This window comes from Serpula lacrymans (genome assembly GCF_000218685.1).
Source record: "Serpula lacrymans var. lacrymans S7.9 unplaced genomic scaffold SERLAscaffold_3, whole genome shotgun sequence".
In the NCBI taxonomy this organism is placed as follows: Eukaryota; Fungi; Basidiomycota; class Agaricomycetes; order Boletales; family Serpulaceae; genus Serpula; species Serpula lacrymans.
In genome coordinates, this window is record NW_006763292.1 from 1,352,107 (window position 1) to 1,373,273 (window position 21,167).

At 41.5% G+C, this 21,167-nt stretch overlaps 6 protein-coding genes across 6 annotated transcripts; 2 read left to right on the plus strand and 4 right to left on the minus strand.

The window, feature by feature from the left end:
* Positions 1–72: 72 nt before the first annotated feature.
* Positions 73–1,313, minus strand: SERLADRAFT_434278 (uncharacterized protein; the record flags this gene model as incomplete). The annotated part of the gene is made up of 4 exons (XM_007314507.1): positions 73–717; positions 766–885; positions 937–1,125; positions 1,236–1,313. 4 exons carry the CDS (start codon positions 1,311–1,313, stop codon positions 73–75), a joined length of 1,032 nt encoding a protein of 343 aa, XP_007314569.1.
* A 1,216-nt stretch (positions 1,314–2,529) lies between these two features.
* SERLADRAFT_405938 (uncharacterized protein) lies at positions 2,530–3,411 on the minus strand (the record flags this gene model as incomplete). The annotated part of the gene is made up of 4 exons (XM_007314508.1): positions 2,530–2,629; positions 2,700–2,842; positions 3,029–3,175; positions 3,232–3,411. 4 exons carry the CDS (start codon positions 3,409–3,411, stop codon positions 2,530–2,532), a joined length of 570 nt encoding a protein of 189 aa, XP_007314570.1.
* Positions 3,412–5,710: 2,299 nt separating this feature from the next.
* SERLADRAFT_405939 (uncharacterized protein) lies at positions 5,711–6,728 on the plus strand (the record flags this gene model as incomplete). Its single annotated transcript, XM_007314509.1, has 3 exons — positions 5,711–5,893; positions 6,309–6,464; positions 6,672–6,728. The coding sequence occupies 3 exons, from the start codon at positions 5,711–5,713 to the stop codon at positions 6,726–6,728; spliced, it is 396 nt and encodes a 131-aa protein (XP_007314571.1).
* Positions 6,729–9,918: 3,190 nt separating this feature from the next.
* On the plus strand, positions 9,919–10,189 carry SERLADRAFT_434279 (uncharacterized protein; the record flags this gene model as incomplete). The annotated part of the gene is made up of 2 exons (XM_007314510.1): positions 9,919–10,113; positions 10,181–10,189. 2 exons carry the CDS (start codon positions 9,919–9,921, stop codon positions 10,187–10,189), a joined length of 204 nt encoding a protein of 67 aa, XP_007314572.1.
* A 4,295-nt stretch (positions 10,190–14,484) lies between these two features.
* On the minus strand, positions 14,485–15,018 carry SERLADRAFT_434280 (uncharacterized protein; the record flags this gene model as incomplete). Its single annotated transcript, XM_007314511.1, has 1 exon — positions 14,485–15,018. One exon carries the CDS (start codon positions 15,016–15,018, stop codon positions 14,485–14,487), a length of 534 nt encoding a protein of 177 aa, XP_007314573.1.
* A 3,152-nt stretch (positions 15,019–18,170) lies between these two features.
* On the minus strand, positions 18,171–19,103 carry SERLADRAFT_434282 (uncharacterized protein; the record flags this gene model as incomplete). Its single annotated transcript, XM_007314512.1, has 5 exons — positions 18,171–18,313; positions 18,373–18,520; positions 18,587–18,860; positions 18,927–18,964; positions 19,017–19,103. 5 exons carry the CDS (start codon positions 19,101–19,103, stop codon positions 18,171–18,173), a joined length of 690 nt encoding a protein of 229 aa, XP_007314574.1.
* Positions 19,104–21,167: the final 2,064 nt, after the last annotated feature.

Sequence of the window (21,167 nt, forward strand, 5' to 3'; positions counted from 1 at the left end):
TTGATCAAACAAAAAAGCAAGAAACATAACATGACTACTAATCAGATCTTTGTGAAAGAACTGATCCACGCCCTATGCAAATCTGTTGCATAGGGCGGATAATGGTATGACGGCGGAAGAACTGCCCTGCTTTGTTAAAGGGGTGTCAAATTCATTTCGGATCGTGTCCGTGATTCCCTTCATGATGGGCACAATCTGACCCAGCGTATCATTCAACCCTGTCAGAGCAGTGGCGGTCATTGCATTGGCAGCCACACAAGGGGTTTTAGAGCTGCGGCTATGCACAGTTATATCTGTGCTCTTGCTGCGAGTGACAACCGACATGGCATCTGCATCTGCATCGGCATCTAACTCTGCATCACGCTCCTTTTGTTTGCTACTAGAAGACCTGCGGGAGGTAGTTGATGATAAAGTTGAGGGAGCGGGCATTGATTTGGGAGATGGTACACCCCCTAGCCAGAGGTTAACATTGGCATCATAGGAATGCATGTTGGTATTAACACTCCTAGGCGTTTGTGGGGTAATAGCTACAGGGGGAGGAAACATAGATGATGATGGGGTAATGCTAGACACAGGAGGGCTATTTGGTACAGGTACAGAAGGGGGGGCAGAGCGAAAAATGTTTGCTCCCTTGGCAAAACGGCCACACATAAGATTGTCCATTGCTGAGAAATGGGTCCAGCCCTTGTTGCAAAAAATCTTGACGCCAGGGTTCTTCTAGAGATGGATGAGATGAGCATCGCAATGTATGAAGTGAGTACTTACCTTTAAATACTCAGCCCATACTGTCTCACTCTCCACTGTGATACCTGCACCGCCAATGTCGTCCCAATGAAAGCCCGACTGCTCTGACAGTGCTTTGACAGTTTGGTAGGTGGTTCTCAGCTAATAATCGGTCAAGAAAATACCATAGATCAGTTAATCAATGGTACGTACCCTCCCCCATTTTCCAGCGCAGTGCTTGGCCTCCTTCGCAGGGCTAACCTGGTGGATCTTCTGCAATTCTACGGCAGCCTTTGTCCAGAACTTCTTTGGGAAATTGAGCCCATTGCCAGCCTCAGATCGATGAGATTTCAAATCAGTGTAGCTTCTTCTGCCTCTGACCACATCCTCCTGTCTTTTGTGCTAGTGGAAAGATGGCCATCGCTAGTATCAGATGGCGCAAATATGATATTTGGAGCTTGGTAGTCAGGTGTGTTGCTGGAGTGGGTGGCCATATCTGTTTCTCTATTCACTCTCAACCAGTAGCGAGGTCGTTTATAGTTGCGTAAAGAAGCCTTGAGGCCTAAGCCTGAGGCTTTCCTCTTGGACATGAGTTTATTGAGTTGGTGGTGGTCTGAGTCAAAAAGCACGGCATGGCACTCCTTGTGGCATATCGGCAGCCTGTGGCACTAAAAATGTGCAAAGTTTATTTTTCAATTTTTTGTTCCCGTACAGCGCCTAAAACTCATACCACGGTGTTGGTGTTGCACCTTGTGACAACCCTTTTTTCAATTTGTGCGGCTAGTAAGCACGAAATGGGAAATCTTGCAATGCGTGACAATGCCCCTATATTCAAGCAGCTAATAGTAAACACAAATCTAGTTTCTCTTGCTGACCTAATTCAATATCAATACCAATCATAGTCAATCAATATATTGTTAATAAGGTCTGCTCCAATTTAATGGTGGTGTGTGGGAGCCTTCCCTTCTGTGTTATTAAGCCAAGGCATGCCTCTATTATCACATCAATCAGACTCCGCACAGTTTGCAGCCTCAAAAAAGTAGTCGTTTGGCACATTGTAGCTCTAAAAGTTAAGATAATATTGACCATTGGCAGCATCCACAAGGTCCTGGCCCAAGGCTCATGTTACAATAACACAATTTTCGGACCTTTCCTTTAATTTTCATTCTCCGCTTTAACCTTGTATACTTTAGCTTTCACACATGGTGCCACGTGGCACTCCCCCTTTTGTTCAAACTCCTCTTTCTCGCGCCGCGTTGCCTTCTTCTTATTTTAGATACAACTCTCTCACACAGTGGAGTTGGTCATGTGGGCTAGGCCCCATGACATCATCAGCCACTGACTTTATCAACTGTACAGTACATAAGTATAAACACTCTGTATTAGTATATATACCCCAATACCAATGGTTCAACAGACCCTGGGTCTGTCTCCTGCTTTGTCATATAAGATGGTTCCCAAAACTTGTACCCCAGAGGTATGTACCCCTTTGACAAGTCAATATAGTTTCTAGGGCACTCCACAAGGCTGGTCCAAGGTACTAAAGCCTTGGTGCCTCCAGTGGAAATCTGTTAATGTGTGGTCAGAAAAGACCTGATGATAGCCTGTAGATCTGAAAAAGTTGCCAGAGATGACAGATCCTCATCTACAAGGATGGGATATCCATTATCGTTGAGTGGAAGCTTGATCTATTCTTTCTACTTGCTTGGGAGGCTTTTCTTTGGCACAAACCCATCTATATCAGCTACTTAAAATTCAGTACTCTGGGACGTTTATTAATTAAGCTGGAAACTTACCAAACTGACTTTATGCATACTTGCCCCAAGCCTCCCATATCTTTATATTTTGCCAGTTGGGTTGTACCTTGCTAAAAAGCTCAAACGTGGCTTTGTCATTTTGCTCATGGCTGCAATTAAAGCAATCAGTTTCAGGAACAACACACCTGGTTTGAAACCCGGGGTCCATAGACTACTTACAAGGACATGCAAATGGCTCCATTTGTATCTCTATCAGCGCTGAGCACAAAACTTAACATTCCCAGATCCCGGCTTGCTTGCATCTGAAAGTTCTTCACTACTTTTCTACCCTTCATTTCAGCAGCTCTGGGTACCTTAAGTAACTATTTGTTCCAGATGAGTAAAAGACATCATACTCATTTTTGTTTCACTTCCTCTGATAGCCCATCAATATACCACTCCTCACACTTTTCTTTTAATTCAGCCACCTCCTCCTTGTTGAGCTCAGTCAACATTACCTTCAGGACCCTCTCCAGTTTACTAATTTAACCTGACTGCCCCAGCTTCACTCTATAAAGGTCCCACATCCTCTTTTTCAGCTCCTTCTTCTTCACAGTGTTGAGCACTTGGTTCAGACCTACATACTTTCTATGCCCGACAACCTTGTTCCCGGGCTCTTTGTTACCACTATGGCTGTACAACCCATACCTGATCTGCTGCAATTTTAATTGTAAACATAATGATATACTTTGACAATTAAGAGTGATTATACCTCTTTTATGTCTGTTAATTCCTTGATGTTGGTTATTACATGTTCCCCCAAATTTTCTCTGACTTTATTCCAGGCATCATCAAGTACACGTCTCTGTTGTAGAGAACTTGCACCCCAGAACTCTTCCAAATGTGTATTGAGTATTTCAATTTGTGCATTGTTAAAAAGTACTTCAGGCATGATTAAATGTGGTACAAGTCAAAAAGTAAGGTGTGTGTTTGAAGACGAGCATTACCTTTCTTTTCTGTTTGAGTGCAAATTTTCAGTTAATTGAGTAGCATGTTCATCCATTCCAAGCAGATCTTGGGCTCTTTGGTCAGATCTGAGCAATAATATTATTGCCTTAACTCCATACCGAGTCTCCGGCTAAGGCCCGGAACATGTCAGTTACCTCCCAGCTAATGCTTTCCTTGATATATTGCTTTCATATAAAGAAGTTTAGTGCCAAATCCAACAAATTAACTAGCCTCATGAGGCCTGGGTGTCATAAAAGCTAATATAAACTAAAAGCATGTGCTCTATATCAATCACTGCCTTCTATCACAAATATCTTGTATGAGCATCTTCAAACTGGCATCTGGTTTAACAACATCATCTCTTCTCTGCAGAATTATTTAGCATGGGCCGCAGCTCCTTCCTGTTATAATACACAATCCATACTATAAACTTAGGACATATCCGCTTCTCTGATGACCAATAGTGCAGCCACAGTTGTAGTGCGTCTTATTGCATCACAGTTGTAGTTATCTCAGTTTTACTGAGGCAACCAACTGTGAGTATATCTATATTACCATTATAGAAGTATCTTACTGATAATTATATAGAGCAACACAAATAAGTGTGAAAGACCACATATCCCAATCAACTTTATCAACACCCTGTCAAACTCCCTATAAAAATGATATGTTCCCCATCTAAGACATTGACCATCCTGTCCTTGAGCCATTGGTTATACCTCCAAAGAAGACAAGTCCATTGAGTAAGTACATCCATCATTATTTGTTTAGTGAGAGAAGGAACTTGGCGGTGCACAGAATGTTTGGGGAAATCAGAGCATTGCATGTCATGCTACAGGGATGCTCACCAGAGGTTACTATTTTACAGAGTTGAGCAATGGATGGGCACATATTTTGAACCTTTGTGGCTTTTGCTTTAGTGCTGGCTTGATAGTTCATCTGGGCCACACTGGTAATCATGCCCAGGACATGATGACAACCATATTCTGGCAGAGGACAATCATACACTGTGCTGCAAGTTTTGTAAACAATAATGTCCAGCTGGAAAAAATACCAGAGGGAATGTATGACTTGGAGGTCTAAGAACCCATTGCATTGCTGTAGACAACAAAAATATGTATGGGGTTGTTTAATGAATGATTACTGGTCAGTGCATTATATAATACAGCATTTCAGGAACACATTGTTCAAGTATGTCCATAAATCTATAATGTAAGCACTACATTCTTAGAGAGCCTCCCGAGAACAAGGCACCACTGGATTTTGAAGTTATGAGATATTTGCATATCCAACATCATATAGAAAATGATGCCTAAAAAGGTGAGAAGTAGGAAGAGGTCTTCAATGAGCAGACTCTCACCCAGCCAGGTTGTCAAGGATGGGCACAATAATATCACGTCTAACATGGCCTGGCTGGTACACTCTGCTGGACTCTACTGGCCCCATCTATATAGTAATATTATTGTAAGGAATCAATTTTTCTATTGCATTTCTATCAAATTATGGCTATCCAACCTGTTTCCCGTCACCCCTCTTGCTATTGGATTGGAAATTATAGCTGGTACTCTATTACTTTTATCTTTCTTCTTCTTGTTTTCCTTTCACACTCACGTCCTATCATACTTACAATGTAGGAGACTCCTCTCTGACCCTTCAGAAGATATCCCAATGACGTAGCATTAATCAAAGGCTATGCCGGGGAATACTTCAGCAAGAGATTAATCAGCAATATAAGCTGTGACTCAGCACCTTCTCATGGGTTACTGATCCAGCCAATTGTACATCTCTTACTAAGGATTTTGCCCACACAATTAGTAATCACAATAGATCATACCATTCCCTCCTTTTTCTTATTGGCTAACTGTTTGGTCAGACCAGACCACTCTTGATTTCTTTATTCCCTTCGGACTAAACTCTGCAGTTTATTATATAAGGAGTATATACTTGATGTATTATTCCTTAGTCCAATTTTAGTTTGGATTTGCGCCTATACAATCTTAATACTCTGATCCACCGCCTTTCCTCAAGGACTTAGCCAGACATCTTTTATTGTTATATAGCTTTGTATTTATTGCCTGACAATTATAACTATATGGGCTGAAAATGATACTTCAGCACTTCAGCACTCAAGCCCAAGCTTTTTAGCCCATGGTCTAAAGGTTTAGAAATTCTATATATACGGGACAGTAATATACATATATGCTCATTATCAGTACCCTTCTGCTCTCCATGAGCAACCAACCATGACCCTGATGGGGAATATGGAAGAGGCAATCAAATATTCCAGCTACAATAAATTCACCATCTCCCTTACATTTGGATGTAACCTTACTATGCAGTGTAATAGAACAAGTAGAGTACCAGATGGTTTTATTGGGAGATGGTTTTATAGTAAGGGTGACTATAAAATGTTAATGCTGATGGAGGTTTGTACTTCCAAGAGCTTCTAAGGCTGCCTCAGTGTTTTGAGGAAAGATGCCTTTAACTACCCATCCTTGAAAGATGTCCTTATTATCAATCTGGATGAACACAACAAGGGGTCCTCCCCCCTCCCCAGAAGTATAACCATACCAAGGCCAAGTGGTATAATCCCAGAGAGTTTGGACCTCCACAGGGTTCAGCTTAGGGTCCCATTATTTTTCCTGATGGACACAAATGGGCTGGGAGGTTTTCAGGTAGTGTATATATTTACCAAGTGGAGGATAAACAGTTAATTAGGTATCTTGAAATTGTAAGTAATATTCTGTATCTCTTTACTTTACTGACTATTTTGTTTTAGTCCCAATATTCCTACCTGGAAATTGTCTGAGGCTTTTTGCAGAAATCAATAGGATTTTCCAGGCAATGCTTGTCCATATTATGGAAATTGAGGAGCATTCTGAGTTGGTTGAGGACACTGGGGATGAAGACAGTGAGAATGAGGAAGAAAATGGGAGCAGTAGTAGTGGTGAAGAGGAGGACATTCAAGTCACTGATGTCAGTGCAAGAAAGTCCCAAGTGAGTTTTGGTGAATCCCAAGTTGAGGGTAGACTGGGACATTTTTATTGCTGACATGCAAGAAGCGCTGGTGAAGACTGCTTATCAGCACTACAATCACTTTGTTTGCTTTGTAACCTGGTCATTTTAGTTTGTAAAGTTGTATCAGTGTACATGTATTTTTTTAAATATGTTTCTCTACTCCTTAATTTTTCCTAATTAAAAAAGTTGCCCAAGAAAGAGGAGTCCCTCCAACCTGGGTCCCGTAAAATCTCTGCAATGTAAAATATCTAGGTTCTAATAATAAATATAAGTATCCCTCCTATAGTATCAATGGATATTGAGTCATAAACTTGCAGAGGGTATAACTATGGCTATTACAAAGTCACTTAAGTCAATGGGTTGTCTGTCTTTTATTTCTTACTGGCATTGCCCAGCTTGTGGAAAGAATTAAAGCACACCACAATATGTTATATTTCATTTATCTATGTTCAAACCTTGTGTATGGTACAAAAAGGGCAAAAGAAGAGAGCTAGAAGCTAATAAAAAACCCCTAAAGATATTATGTTTGGAGCACAAGGTGAAGAACTAAAGTCTGTGGGTACTTCAATACCCAAAGCAGAGTGGTTATAAACAACAACTACATAATCTCAAGTGTAAAGACAATGAGAATTTGAGGACCCACCTAGATAAAATGATAAGTCTTTGTTTGCACTTAGCAGACATGGGTGGTCCTGTATCCAATCAAGACTTTGTGTCTACTATATCATCATCACTTTCCAATTCCTACCGGTCATTTGTTTCATCAACCACTCTTGCATATGAATCTCTGGATAATGACCTACCCCCTGACATCTATATAATCTGACTCTACCACAAAGCGGATCAAAGATCTATAATGTCACCCAAAAAGGGTGTAACAACCAAGAGTTAGTTACTCTGGCGCACAACTAGAACCAACTATAGAGATGATGATGAGGGAGTGGTTACCCTTTAGACTTCAACAAGTTAGTTGTGAGGATACAACAGGAGGACTCACTGAGGAGTCTCCTGGATCTATTGAGGTATATTTTACGATAACACAAATATTCAGACCTTTCCTTTAATTTTCATTCTCCACTTTAACCTTTTACTATAGTTCACACTCCGTGCCATGCAGCACTTTCCTTTTCGTTCTAAACTCCACTTTCTCGCGCGATGCTGCCTTTATTCTTCTTTCAGACACAAAGTCTCTCACGCAGTGGAGCTGGTCACACGGGCTGCGCCCTCTGACATCATCAGCCACTGCTTTTATCAACTGTACAGTACATAGGTACAAACACTCTGTATTAGTATAAATACCCCAATAGATCAAGGAGACTCCTCAGCGAGTCCTTCTATTGTTAACCAACAAACTCTCTGCAGCCTAAGGGGTAACCACTCCCAATTCACTACCTTTATAGTGTGTTCCTGTGTGCGCCAGAGTAACTAACTCTTGGTTGTTACAGTATATGTACTACTACAGGTTGTTTGTACATGTTGTATTATACAGTTGATAAAGCAGTGGCTGATGATGTCAGAGGGCGTAGCCCGTGTGACCAGCTCCACTGCGTGAGAAACTTGTAGCTAAAATAAGAATAAAGGCAGTGCCGCGCGAGAAAGTGGAGTTTGAACAAAAGGGAAAGTGCCGCATGGCACGGAGTGTGAAAACTACAGTAAAAAGGTTAAAGAGGAGAATGAAAATTAAAGGTCTGAAAATGTGTTATTGTAATAAAGGGTAGTCAGTCTAATGCTCTAACAGCCAAAACGGACGAGAAAGCTACAACAAATAAAAAGAAACTTGTACCTGCTACAATTGCAATAAACCTGGTCAACTCTTAAAAGACTATGGTGCTCCTAGACAAAAAAGGAAAAGTGATCAGTCAAAAGAGAACAATGAGAAGGGTAAAAACAAAGATGAAAAACCCAAAGACTCACCATCAGCTGTAAAAGACACGCCACTATATATTGATGGCATCAATGGACAGCCCCAATCACAAAGAACTGACTCACCTAAGCAATAAATACCCAGCAATCATTAGCTCTGGTGCAAACCATCATTTTTCCCCATTTCAAAACCTTTTCACATTGTGCAACAAAATAACACCCAAAACAATTTGCACAGCCAACAGACCTTCATTGTAAGCTATAGGAAAGGGCAACATCATCCTGATGTTACCAAATGGTAACAGACACACATAAGTGATGCTCTGTGATGTCCTATATGCACCCAGACATGATATCCACTCTAATATCCATAAGCCACATAGAGAAAATCAGATACACGGTCCACTTTGAGAGCAGAATGTGCCATGTTCTATCCCCAAAACCAAAATGTCACTTAATAGTCCGTGTACCTGCAACAAAAGGACTATATCAGTTCAACGGCACTCTGTCCGAAAGGACCAAAGTGGATACAGCTTCAATCACAGGCAATAAAACAGTCATTATGACTCTAGATCAGCTGCACAATGCATAGGTCATGCATCTCACCAGATGCTTAGAAAAATGGTTTCATCACAAGCCATAAAAGGAATAAAACTTAGCTCTCAAACACACTCCTTCTGCAACAAATGCATAAATGCAAAAGCTCAAAAGAAGCCATTCCCCAAGGGATTTTTAACTCAAGCCTTTTTGTATGGTGAACAAATTTACTCGGATGTATGGGGTCCAGCCTCAGTCAATGACATCACTGGCAAACATTATATGGTAACTTTCACAGACAACTTCACCAGGGAAACAATCATCCGCTTACTTGCACAGAAAAATGATGCAATGGATGCATATCTCAAATATGAAGCTTGGTTGAAGACCCAGAAAAATGTACCATCCATCAGAATCTTGAGGATTGATAGTGGTGGAGAATGTGTCAGTGAGAAGATGAAAGAGCATCTCGAATGTTAAGGCATTATTCGTGAATTGACCATTCATGACTCACCTGAACAGAACAGTACTGCCGAGCACTTGAATCATACTCTGGCCGAGCATGCTCGCGCCATGTTGTTCAAAGTCAATTTGCTGAAATTTGTATGGGGCAAGGCCCTAAAACATGCAACCTGGATCAAAAACTAATCACTCAACCAATCTCCAAATAACCCCATATGAAATGGTTCATGGCAATAAACCAAACTTAGCAAAAATTCAGCCATTTGGCTCTACAGTCTTCATGAAAGGCTTGAGTGCCGGCAAACTCAACTCAAGGGCAAAAAATGGGAGATTGATAGGTTATGATGGTGAAAGTAAAGGTCTTAGAATCTATTGGCCAGAAAAATGCAATGTCACATTCAGACCCATGACACACATACCTAATACCACCGGAACAGCTCTGGATCTTCTCACATCCACCCCAAATGCACCCACCTCCCATCCTATTGATCTACCAGTTGATCACCCCAAATAATCTGTAGTGAATAAACCTACTAGGTACTATAAGGATCTGAATGAGGGCAAGATAAACATGAAATCAGCTGAACTAGATCAATATGGCAAATATGCACTCGCTACTCATATCCAAGACCCTGACAGTCCTCCTTTATACCTCACATTGAAAGGACCTGACACAGACAAATGGGAATCAGCTGTACAAAAAGAAATTAATCAGCTGCCGCAATTACGCACCTGGGACCTCATCCCACGCCCTGCCAAAGTTAACGTAATAAGATCCCACTTTGTAATGAAAATAAAACAAGATGGCGGAGGAAAAATTCTAAAATACAAAGTTAGGTTAATAGCGAACGGCAACAGATAAAAATATAGTATTGACTACATTGATACTTACTCAGCCATTGGAAGGATGACATTGCATCGGGCTATCCTAGCCCACACATACTCCCGCGGCTGGGAAATACACCAAGTAGATGTGAAAAGTGCATATCTGAACACCAATCTAGATGAGGAAGTCTACATGCACCCTCCACTTGGCCTGCTAACACCTGAGCAAAAGGGGATAGTATGCAAACCACAAAAAGGGATATACAGTTTAAAACAAGCTGGTCTGAAGTGGTACAACAAACTTAGCTCCACCTTTGAGTGAATGGGATTCACGCAATTCAAATACAACCATGCTCTATTCCTCAAATGGACGGACCAAGACCAGTTAGTTGTCGGCGTCTTTGTAGACAATATCATTGTTAGCGCTAAAAGTATATCTACAATTCAAAAGTTCAAAATGCACCTATGCAAAAAATACAAGATAAGATATCTGGGTGAAATCCACTGGTTATTAGGGATAAAGATAGAAAGGAATAGAGAAAAATGCACCTTAGTATTATCCCAACAGGCATACATTGAATCTGTCCTCAAATTGTTCCATATGAGTGACAGCAAACCCGTATTGACACTAATGGAGCCTACACAGTTCCTTAACAAGGATCAATGTCTCACAAACTCACAGGAAAAGGATGAGATGGAGAAACATACCGTATTGACAAGTAATGAGTAAATTGATGTACCTTTCAACAGGTACAAGGCCTGATATTGCCATCCCTCTATCAATGGTTGCCCAATTCTCCAATATTCCCTCAAAGGTCCATTGGGAGGCGGTCAAACACATTATATGATACTTAAACGGGACCCAATAAGGAAGAACTTACCAGATTCTCAGACAGCAACTGGGGCTCTCAGCCTCACAGATGCTCCATTTCCGGCCATGTATTCACCTTCAACGGTGCTACAATATCCTGGAGCTCTAAAATGCAAGTATCAGTAGCGCTATCAACAACTAAAAGTGGATATATGGCACTCACCAAGGCTGCAAAAGAAGCCCTTTGGCTTAGGAACCTACTCACTGACATTACAGGTTCCCCTCCTACCCTCCCAACTACTCTCCTAGTTGACAATTAATCCGCCATATTCCTATTGAAGAACAATGTCTTCCACGGACAAACCAAGCACATCAATATACGCTATCACTACATCTGTTACCTCATAGACCAGTGTGATGCCCATGTCACATTTTGTCCCATGGACTAGATGCCCACAGACATGCTCCCCAAAGCCCTTGCAAAACTGAAACTTAATTTATTCAAACAAAAACTGCCAGTATGCTAGGCTCAAGGGAGGATGTTGGTTTTACATTAATAGCTAATTTCTATCATATCAAATATGGATCCTACATACAGACAAGATTTACTTACACTTACAAGTATGCCTACACTGAGTTTTTGGATTCTCAACTGTGAGAATCATCTTCCTTTTTTAGTATTAAAACTTTGGAATCCTTCATAGATATTTTATGCTCATTTTAGCTCTTTGACACCTCAGTCTTTTTGTTACTAGACTGAGGTGAGTACTTACAGTAGATATCATTTTCCAATACTGACAAAATACCTAGACTTATCCTATTAGTGAAAAGAAGAAGTCTAACAGATATGGCCTAGCATTTCTGAGTGTGGTCTAGATCAAGTTAGGGATTGCTGGGTGGGTGAAGAAGGTGATGAGTTCCCCTTGGCATCCATTTTGTGAAGAAACACAGTTGTCTTCTTGTTGACAATGTTGTTAGCTGTTGAGAATGTAAAAGCCTTCAAATCCAAACAGTTATCCATGGGAGGGGTGCCAAGTCCAAAGCCAATCTCAATAGTCCTGGAAGCATTACCTAGGATTTTCTTGGCTTCAGCTATTTTCTCTGTTAAAGAGGGTATAGTCTTTTCAGTGAGGATGAACCTCATTATCCTCAACTATGCTTCTTGAATGTGCTCTGGTCATGCTAGGAAGGACCACCACATTTTTGCACTTCTGATTCACTGTTGTAGTTGCTATGGTTGCAGCTGCACAAGATGTTGGTGCAAGGGGAAAAGCAAAATTGCTGTAGCAGGTGTAGGCATAGGAGGCAAACAGGGAGAGGATTAGTAGTGTGATGCACTTTGGTGACTGATGTCATTGGGGCAACTGGCTAAAATAGTAGTTACTAAATATATAGAACACTTAAAAAAATTTTAAACCTGGATAACTCTTGTGTTGATTGTTTCATTGCAGGAGAGAGCTTCACCTGACTGTAAGTATGTGCATCCTCCTGGGATTGGATGCCAAGCGGTTATCAGGTATAATCAGATGAGATGGGCTATTGATCAGGGGGAACAGACACTGGCAGTGGGAGATCAACAACAGGGGGATCAATGTTGGATTGGTGGACATAGACAGCAGCAAATTAATAGAGGGAAAAGATGCAGGTGGAACAAATCCCAGATGTTGAGCAGATGATGGTGGTGCCTGATAGAGTAACTGCATCAAGGGATCATGTAATTGTTAATATTCCTGAGCATAGGCAGCTCAGTCCTGCTAGATGAAGGCTGTATAAGGCCTCTGTGGTCCAGTCTGCTGGGACAAGACTAACTAAATGTTTGGTTGTATGATATGGACTTTTTACATCAATGTCTTTACTTGAGATAGGGCTAGGATAATACTGGGGAGGCAGATAGGGCCTATCAACAGCACTAGCAGGAGATCACCAGTGTTTGTGCTGCAACCTTTATTTTGTTTGTGTGGCTGTTATTAATGCAAACTGTCAGTATGTCCTTGTTCAAACTTACATTTACCTTTTTCTTTTGATTTGTGAGAGTCTGTCACCTTAAAGAGACATTTGCATATTGATCACAATATTTGGTGATAAAAATCAAGTCAGTATACACTTAAGCCTCCCATATCCACTTGGAGCTCAAACATTGACATAGGAGGAAATGCATAGTGGACTGAAGCCCAGGGTAGGAGAATTGGAATTCAGAGTGGTTATCTGGAGTACCGTATAGGAGCAAGTTACAGGCCCACGCAAGGTGGTAGACCACAAGGAACATAAGTCCGGAAAGACCAAAGATTCAGGAGTTTGGACTTGGGGGTTTCTGACTGTTCTGAGTAGGGATGATAAAGTTCAGTTTGGCAGTTCTTGGTTCTGAACCATTTATCCAAACCAAACTTTATCATTCCTAGTCCCGAGGTTCAGGTTTTCTGGCCTGTGGCACAGATATAACAGTTTGCCTAATTATGTTAGTTTTGGTGATTCTGCACCTTTGTGCTACCTATATATTTTCATTCCTTTCTCTATCTATTCTTCTATCATTCACTATTGATTGTGTTCTCTATTATTTTGCCTTTGTGGCTGCTTTGTTTACCTTTGTTTACAAAACTTCGGACAGTACTGCAGAGTCCAATGCTTCCTATTCTCTAGTTACTCACATTGGACTCTAGGTACTGTATACCTGTCATACTCTCTAATAATATAGTTACTCACATTGGACTCTAGTTCTAGTCCCTGATTGCTCTCAGCAAGTGGCTAGACACTTCCTTCAAGCTTTGTTCTTAATAAATTATGCCCAAAATAGGCCGGAACAGCTATCAGACTATGTGATACTTGTTATGACAGTATTTCCGGCATCTATTTTACTTTATTCTCCTTTTCCTTTTCTTTTATTTTTCACACTTTTACTTTTGGAAGTCACCTGATTGATGTATAGACCCATCATGTGACCAGTCACATTCAAATTGTGTCTGGACTCGGTACCGGGCTGGGTTGCCCCTAACAGCTCCATATGTCCGGACTGGCACCAGGGTGATTTAGCTTGCAAGGCCAAATTATGTCCGGACCAGGATCTGGGTTCCATAAGGATTATCCAGGGTTTGGAAAGCTGCTGGGAATTACATACACTGATTTTGAGGTTAAGGCAAGCAGAGAAGAACAGGATACCTGTTATTCCCACACAAGTCCGCTAATTAGCCTTACTACCTCCGGCTGATTGCACGGCTAGTTACTTCAAGCACAGCTCTCCAGAAAGGACCAGCAACCCAGATCCCCCATATGGTGAATGTGGTGTCATTGCAATAGTGTCAGCATTTCCTCACTGCTACCAGCGATGTCACAAATACTCAATTTGTCATGTGTCGTCACAGGATGTGTCAGGTACTAGTAATGGGTCGAGCTCGCTGTATGAGACAGCGAGTTCAACAATCTTACTTATGATAGTAGCATACAATGTATGTTGAATGTTAGTAGTTCAAAGCAACAAATGCAACTCAATATAAAGCAAACTATGTCCTAAGTGTCCTCAGATACCTCCAAAATGCCTAGTACCGCTTCAGAGGCCTCCTCAACATGTTCGTCTTCCTCTTCCTCTTCTTCTAGGTCCTCTGGGCTATCCCTTTGTTTGCATATGTTGTCTTCACTTGGCTGTCCAACCCAAGGGGAATGAGAGACAGGTACAAGTAATGAAGGTAGCTTTGCCATAGGAATACTTCTACTCTCACCTACTCCTGTTTGTGTTCTTTCCCCTGGTACTATCATACCGCTGAACCCCGGGAGCTTGACAATGTCTAGTAGATGGAGTACATGATGTGCATTTAAACAGCCCTGTTTTATGTAATGAATGCGTATTTGGTAGGCTAGAGCAGGACTTGCTGGACAAATCTGTTCTTCACATATTTGCAGATACTTATCTTCATCCCTCAGGTAGGTGGCAACTTGGTGAATCTCAATATTGAGCCGCTTGATTTCCTCACGAGCATGGCAGGCCTTGAAGTAGAAGTCCATAGCCAACCGGCCAGCTGGCTTTGCCCAGGGCCGATGAGACATCTCCTGACAGGTATTGCGTAGCAAGTCAAAATCTGAAAGAAATGTGTACTCTATTACTTTTTTTTATTCAAGTTGGCGACGGGGGGTGTCAGGGCCCTGGCTGTAGTATTGTAGCAATTGAGGGCAGTCCTAATGGCCGCAGATTGTGCCTGCAACACCTTGCCAATATGCTTTTGCAATGCATATCCTGTAACTGCTGTAATTTATGTACTGTAATATAAAAACTAACGGCTCAGCTGTTTGTGAGCGGTTCATCTTTGATAACTCAAAAATGCAGGCAACGATAAGACCTTCAAGGTGGTTGAGTGCCCATTGGTATTAACGCACTGCTACCATCCTCCCCACTTCTTGCTATTCCTGAGAACTTGGTGTCCACCGAGTTGAGATGTGTAACTTCAACTCATACTGTTGCACATTCTTGAGGTTCTTCTTGCAGTTTTCCATAGCAATTCAGCGAGCCACTTGCTGCTCCTTTGTCAGGACTTGTGTAGCTTCCCATGCCTTTGTGATTGCCTCAAGCTCTATGCTAGCAATAGGACATTACAAGTGAGCCAATAGTTGTCACCATGTTCAACAACACACTCACCTGTTAGCCTGTGTATTGACCAGCTTTTGCCAATACTCCATGTGTAATGTTTCTTTGGTGGGTTCTTTCTGCAAGTTCATCAAATATTATTTCTCTTCTTTCAGCCATTGCTTGAATACACTCTTGTCCATCACACCAAGGTCATGGACTGTATCTTTAAGTCCAATGGAACTCTTGGACAAGATTTCCAGAGCTTGTTGGTAGTTGTTGTACAAGAAGCTGGCTTTAATAGAAGATTAGGTGTCAGTATATCTTGCGTAGCACAGATTTAGTACATACTGAGGTTGTAGTATACTTCAAATTCATCCTCATGTCTGAAGTAAGTGTCAATTGCCTGTCTTTGGTGAAAAACACTGGCATATCAGACTGAGCCAGCCAAAGTGTTGTACTTTGAGAAAGCTCTCTTACAGCCTTCACTACAAGTTGGTTGTTGTCTTCAGGAGTGGTCCTTCTAACAATTTTCTTCAATGAGTCATTACCATCCATTGTATAGAGCATCCAGAACTTTAACTCCTCTTTCCCCTTGACAACATATGTGCATGCTGGACAGACATGCTTCACAAAAAAGTGGAAGACCACCAAATGGTGGAAACACTAACAAAGAGGACAGGCGGAATTGGAATTGGAATTGGGATGTGATAGCAAGAGGGAAGAGAGTAGTCTAATGTACAGTGTAGTGGACAACATTATTATATAGTAATGCAGGATTCCAAAGAGGATTCCGATGTACATGACCTATGATGCAATATGATGTTATTGAGTTGTAAGCCCTTGGCTTACACCCTCTCCGGCCATGTTTTTGAGATGTTGTTCAGTGAACCAATTGTCAAAAGCTTGACAATCTTCAAGGTCAGCTTGTTTTATCCATTCATCGTGCTCGGGGGGAAAACCAAGCCATTGGAAGAGGTACTGTTTGCCATGACCTACACGCCGCTCGTCAATTATGCAATCAATGAAGTTTTCTTGTTGTCCGTCGGCGGTGAGAATGGGCCCTGGTCGAGCAAAGGTGTGGGAAGGGAAAAGTTCATCATTGTTTTTGCAATGAGGTTCGAGGAGAGAGACATGGAAAGTGGGGACAACTTTTGGTGAGTTGGGTAAGTCTAGTGTGTAGGTGGAGTGTTTGTGGTCAGCAGAGATTATTTTGAATGGGCCGTCATTGCGTGGCATGAATTTAGCAACATGGCCATCTCTCTTTTGAATGTAGTCATGGTGACAGTTCTTGGTTGAAAGCATTACAAGATCCCCAATGTTGTAGGTTTTCAGGCACTAGTTACATGACTCACAGTTCAAGGCAGTCCTAACCAGCATTTTCACCCCGCTCCAAATAGACATAAATAAATTAAAAGCTATGGAAAATTGTCGGGACAGATAACAACAAAAAGGAACCTAGAAAAAAACAAGTTAGAAATATACACTGATCATACTGAGACTCACCCCATGAAGGTCACGTAATGTCTTGACAAAGGCCTGGATTGATATTTGAGGTGTCCAAAGATGGGCTATGCGGTTTAACTCAAGTGTATCTGAGGTGATACCGACTGTTGGAGAGATGGGTGAGCAAGGCAGGCATGACACCCTGTCTAACAAGTGCAGAGGTGATAAACCAGTTGGTGGGAAGAATCAAAAGAACCTGTTTGCGAGTGTCTATAGTCACGTTAGAATCACATGTGCAATTACTTGTTATAGGTACTAAATGTGTCACTACTTCCACTTTCAGCGATCCTATCCCACCCATGCTAGAGCAACTGGGAAACATAAGTATGCAACTCATATGACAAACTTCCTGCTGAACATACACTTTATTTATCCTGTTGGTCTGAAGTAAGTCAGACTTTACAATCACAACTTGAATAGCACAATGAGTCAGTGTTTATTCACAGATGAGCAATTTGATATTACATCCTGGTCAATCCCACTGGCAAGCCAGGAAAATATTCACACGCTGGTTGTTGATAAAAACTTTGAGTTAAAGTAACCGTTTTGTTCTGCTGGGACAGTTTGGAAAAGAACATCATTATTATAAGCACATAGTAAACAATGGATAAGATAGTCTATGGTATTCAACCAATATCTACTATTTGCTATGGAAACAACATGAGTGACAAGTAAGTGCAATATAAGGTATGACTTACATTCTCCTTCCCCCCTCTTGATGCACAAGCATTGCCATACATAACACATTTACGGCTGCACACTACAAATGTTATCAGTTAAAAGTAAAAGAAGAAAAAGAGGACATACTGGTATGTCCTTCCTGTCCACATGCACTACCTGTAATTTTCCTTGGTATGGAAGTTGTAAGGGCTGAATGATTGAACATGTTGTTGGATTATTGTAATGACATCTAGCCCGAGTGTCTCCACTTCCATCCATTTGGTCTCCTTCTTCAAATCCTGCAAGGTCTTGATCTTCTGATGGTGTGCACAGCCGATAATGCGGTCCAATATATGGTTGGTCATAACAGCAGAGGGTCCTAGATTCACCAAAACTGATTCCCCATATATTTTTCTTGTCTGTTCCTCCCTCCAATCCTCTAACACGTCACGAAGTGAGAAGTCCCCGAGAGTCATGGAATAGTTATTGAGTTGGGAGCGTTTGGATATTTTTGGTGGTTTAATGACTTGCTGTTTGTATTGACTGAAATGGTCTGGGTTGTGGATGTCGCAACGGATGTGGGGTTTGATGGGTCACAATTGGTGTGATCAGAATCTAATATTAATAGGTGAGTTGACAAAGCGCACCATAATAGGCCATTCAATTATTCTCACCTGCATCTTGATTTTCAAAATAGACATCAAACACTGTTTGTCTGCAGCCTACACCACGTACATCAGCATTTATTAAGAAATCAATCCCAATATTCAATTCTTCCTTGGCTTTCTTCAATTTCTTACCCCAGCCTGCTTGCGGTTGCTTCTATAAGGCCTCTCGTTCAAGTGCGTCTCTCAGACTTGTTTTATTCAACCCCACTCTTATATTAACTTCTTGTCTATGCACAGTTGATTCCTCTTCACCCTGCAAATCCATATCTGTTGAGTCATCAGCCCCCTCTGGATTTGTAGCACCTGCATTAATGACTAAAGCTCTTGGTGCTCTGTCAGTCTTGCACAAAATGGCAGCCAAGTGTTTGCCTTGGGCATTCAGTGAGCTTCTTTTTCTTTTCTTCCCTTTCAGTTTCTTCTGCTCCTCTTTTTTCTTTCTTTCATTATTGAAGAACTCCCTCTCTGCAAAGATTAGAGCTGACCCCCTCAAGTTCCTATCCCAAACAGCCCGTCCAATCCTCTGCCATATAGTGGATGGGTTTGCTTTACGGCCAACTCACCATTGTATGACAAGCATCACATCAGGTATGTCCATGCCCTAATTAATTAATTTTTAGTTTAATTCACTTCTAACAATGTTTCTCACTAACCAGGCCAAACAAATCTATTGTACATAGTCCCCAGATGGACCCATCTACTAGCCGCAAGTACTTGGTTTCTTTGAAAGCCATGGACATGTCAGAGTTAAACCAATTGATTTTATCTTGCACATTAGGTGGTAGCTATCCTCTAAGATATGTAGCTGCATTAATTACACCCCAAATGTCATCAAAGAATATAAGTAATTTGGGAGAAGGTGTGTCTCCATGTTCCAGCCACCGGGGACCAAGAATGCTAAGTCAGCATAGCTGTTTAGCCAGTACACTGTTTTTTGGACCCCAAGGCCAATGTTTGGACAGTCTGATGATTGGTGGATGATGGTAAGTTTGCTGTCACATAAATGGAGGAGTTTGCTGACGGTCCTCAAAGTCCTAGGTGATAGTGTGGCGGGCGTTACAACAGATGGAATGTGAGATAAAATATATTGTAGTCTTCCTAATTCCTTGTATTCTGGCCAAATCTCACTCCAGTCACTGATACAATGAGCCTCATCAAACACAATAGATATTATTTGACTGCTAAATATTGGGCTTCGTAAGATTTTCTTGAACTCTTCTTGGGTCTTATTGTATGCTTGGGACTGATAATGATAGCTCTAAAATTCATATTTGCAATGGCCTGCCATTTACATGTCAGTTAGGTTTTCCACATGAACAGTAAAGCCTCACTCTAAAATTAGCAGTAGTTGCTGAGTCTGAATTGATGGCTATTGCAGATATTCCAGTTTTTTTGAGGGAATCAGTATTTTGTTGTCCAAGGAGATTGAGTGGAGTGATGATTATTTGACAGTCTCGTGGCCAAAAGAGCAGTGGAATGAGGAAAGCAAGGGTTTTTCCTAGGCCTGTGCCAGCTTTTAACACTACATCTTGGTCACCCTGTAGGATTGCATGTCCTGCTTTTGCTTGCCGAAGGCAGGGATATAGACCTAGTCGGCTCTGTGTGGTCTTTTGAATCTCATCTAGTGATGGTGTATCCGGAATTTGATTGATCTGAGAAGCCATCAAATGTCTAACCTTGAGGTGTATCTGTCCGAATGTAGTAAATGATGGTATAATCAATCCTTTTCTTATATTCATATTTTATTGGGAGTCTGCTGTGATTATCCCCGTCACTGTCACTGTGGCAAACCATTGTTTGCTGATGTTATATTCCAGCCATTATAGAGAGAGAGTGAAAGACATTCAAATTTTTGAGTCATGTGATGTGTTTTATTTTTATTTTATTTTTGTATATTATCTCAACATCAAAGCACTAGGATTAATCCCTTCTCTCTCAAAATAGAGGGTGGGTAGGAGACTGGCCACTATCCCTTGTTCTAGCTACCTCTTCAAGGTCTACGGAGACAACTCTGGCATTATGAAAGGCTGGCCAAATAGCAGGCACTGCAATAAAGCCGTTAATGGGGTGTTCAAGTGTATCCATGAACTCATTCAAAGCTGCCCCCAACATTTTGAGATCTGAGTTCAATATGTCGCTAGTATATGCAACCCCACAAACAACCCCTCCAGAGGTTTATACGGGCCAAAACAACTTCTACTCCCTCCCACTACCATCCACAAGCATGTCCAACAATACCTCATCAACGCCACTGAGCCCTTATCAGCAGCAGAGCTCAAGATACTGTGTGACGGCGGTTACCCTCCTCCTACAGATAAATTCATCAATAGACTTAGGCTACGACAGGAAGTGTAACGACCAAGAGTTTCTTACTCTGGCGCACAACTCAGACAAGCATAAGAGAAGAGAGAAGGAGGGATCACCCCTCAGGTTTCAACGGGTTTGTTGTGCTAGACAACAGGAGGATTTGCTGAGTCCCTCCCCATGTATTGCTCCTGTATATATACTAAAATACATGAGGTATTGTACAGTTGTAAATAAAGTTTAAAGTCTGATGTCTAGCATGTGACCGGTCACATGATGAGTCTAGACACTTGGTCAGGTGATGTGTCACATGATTGGTCATGTGACTATGAAAAGTCCGAAAATGTAAAGTAAAGTAAATGGTCACATGACTGGTCATGTGACTTGGAAAAATAAAAGTAAAAGTACAAAAAAGGTGAAGTGTAAGTAGGTACTGGTACGTCAATTGTAATAGGAAGAGGAAGCGAGGGGAAGAACTGCTTACCGAAATGAGCGTGCCC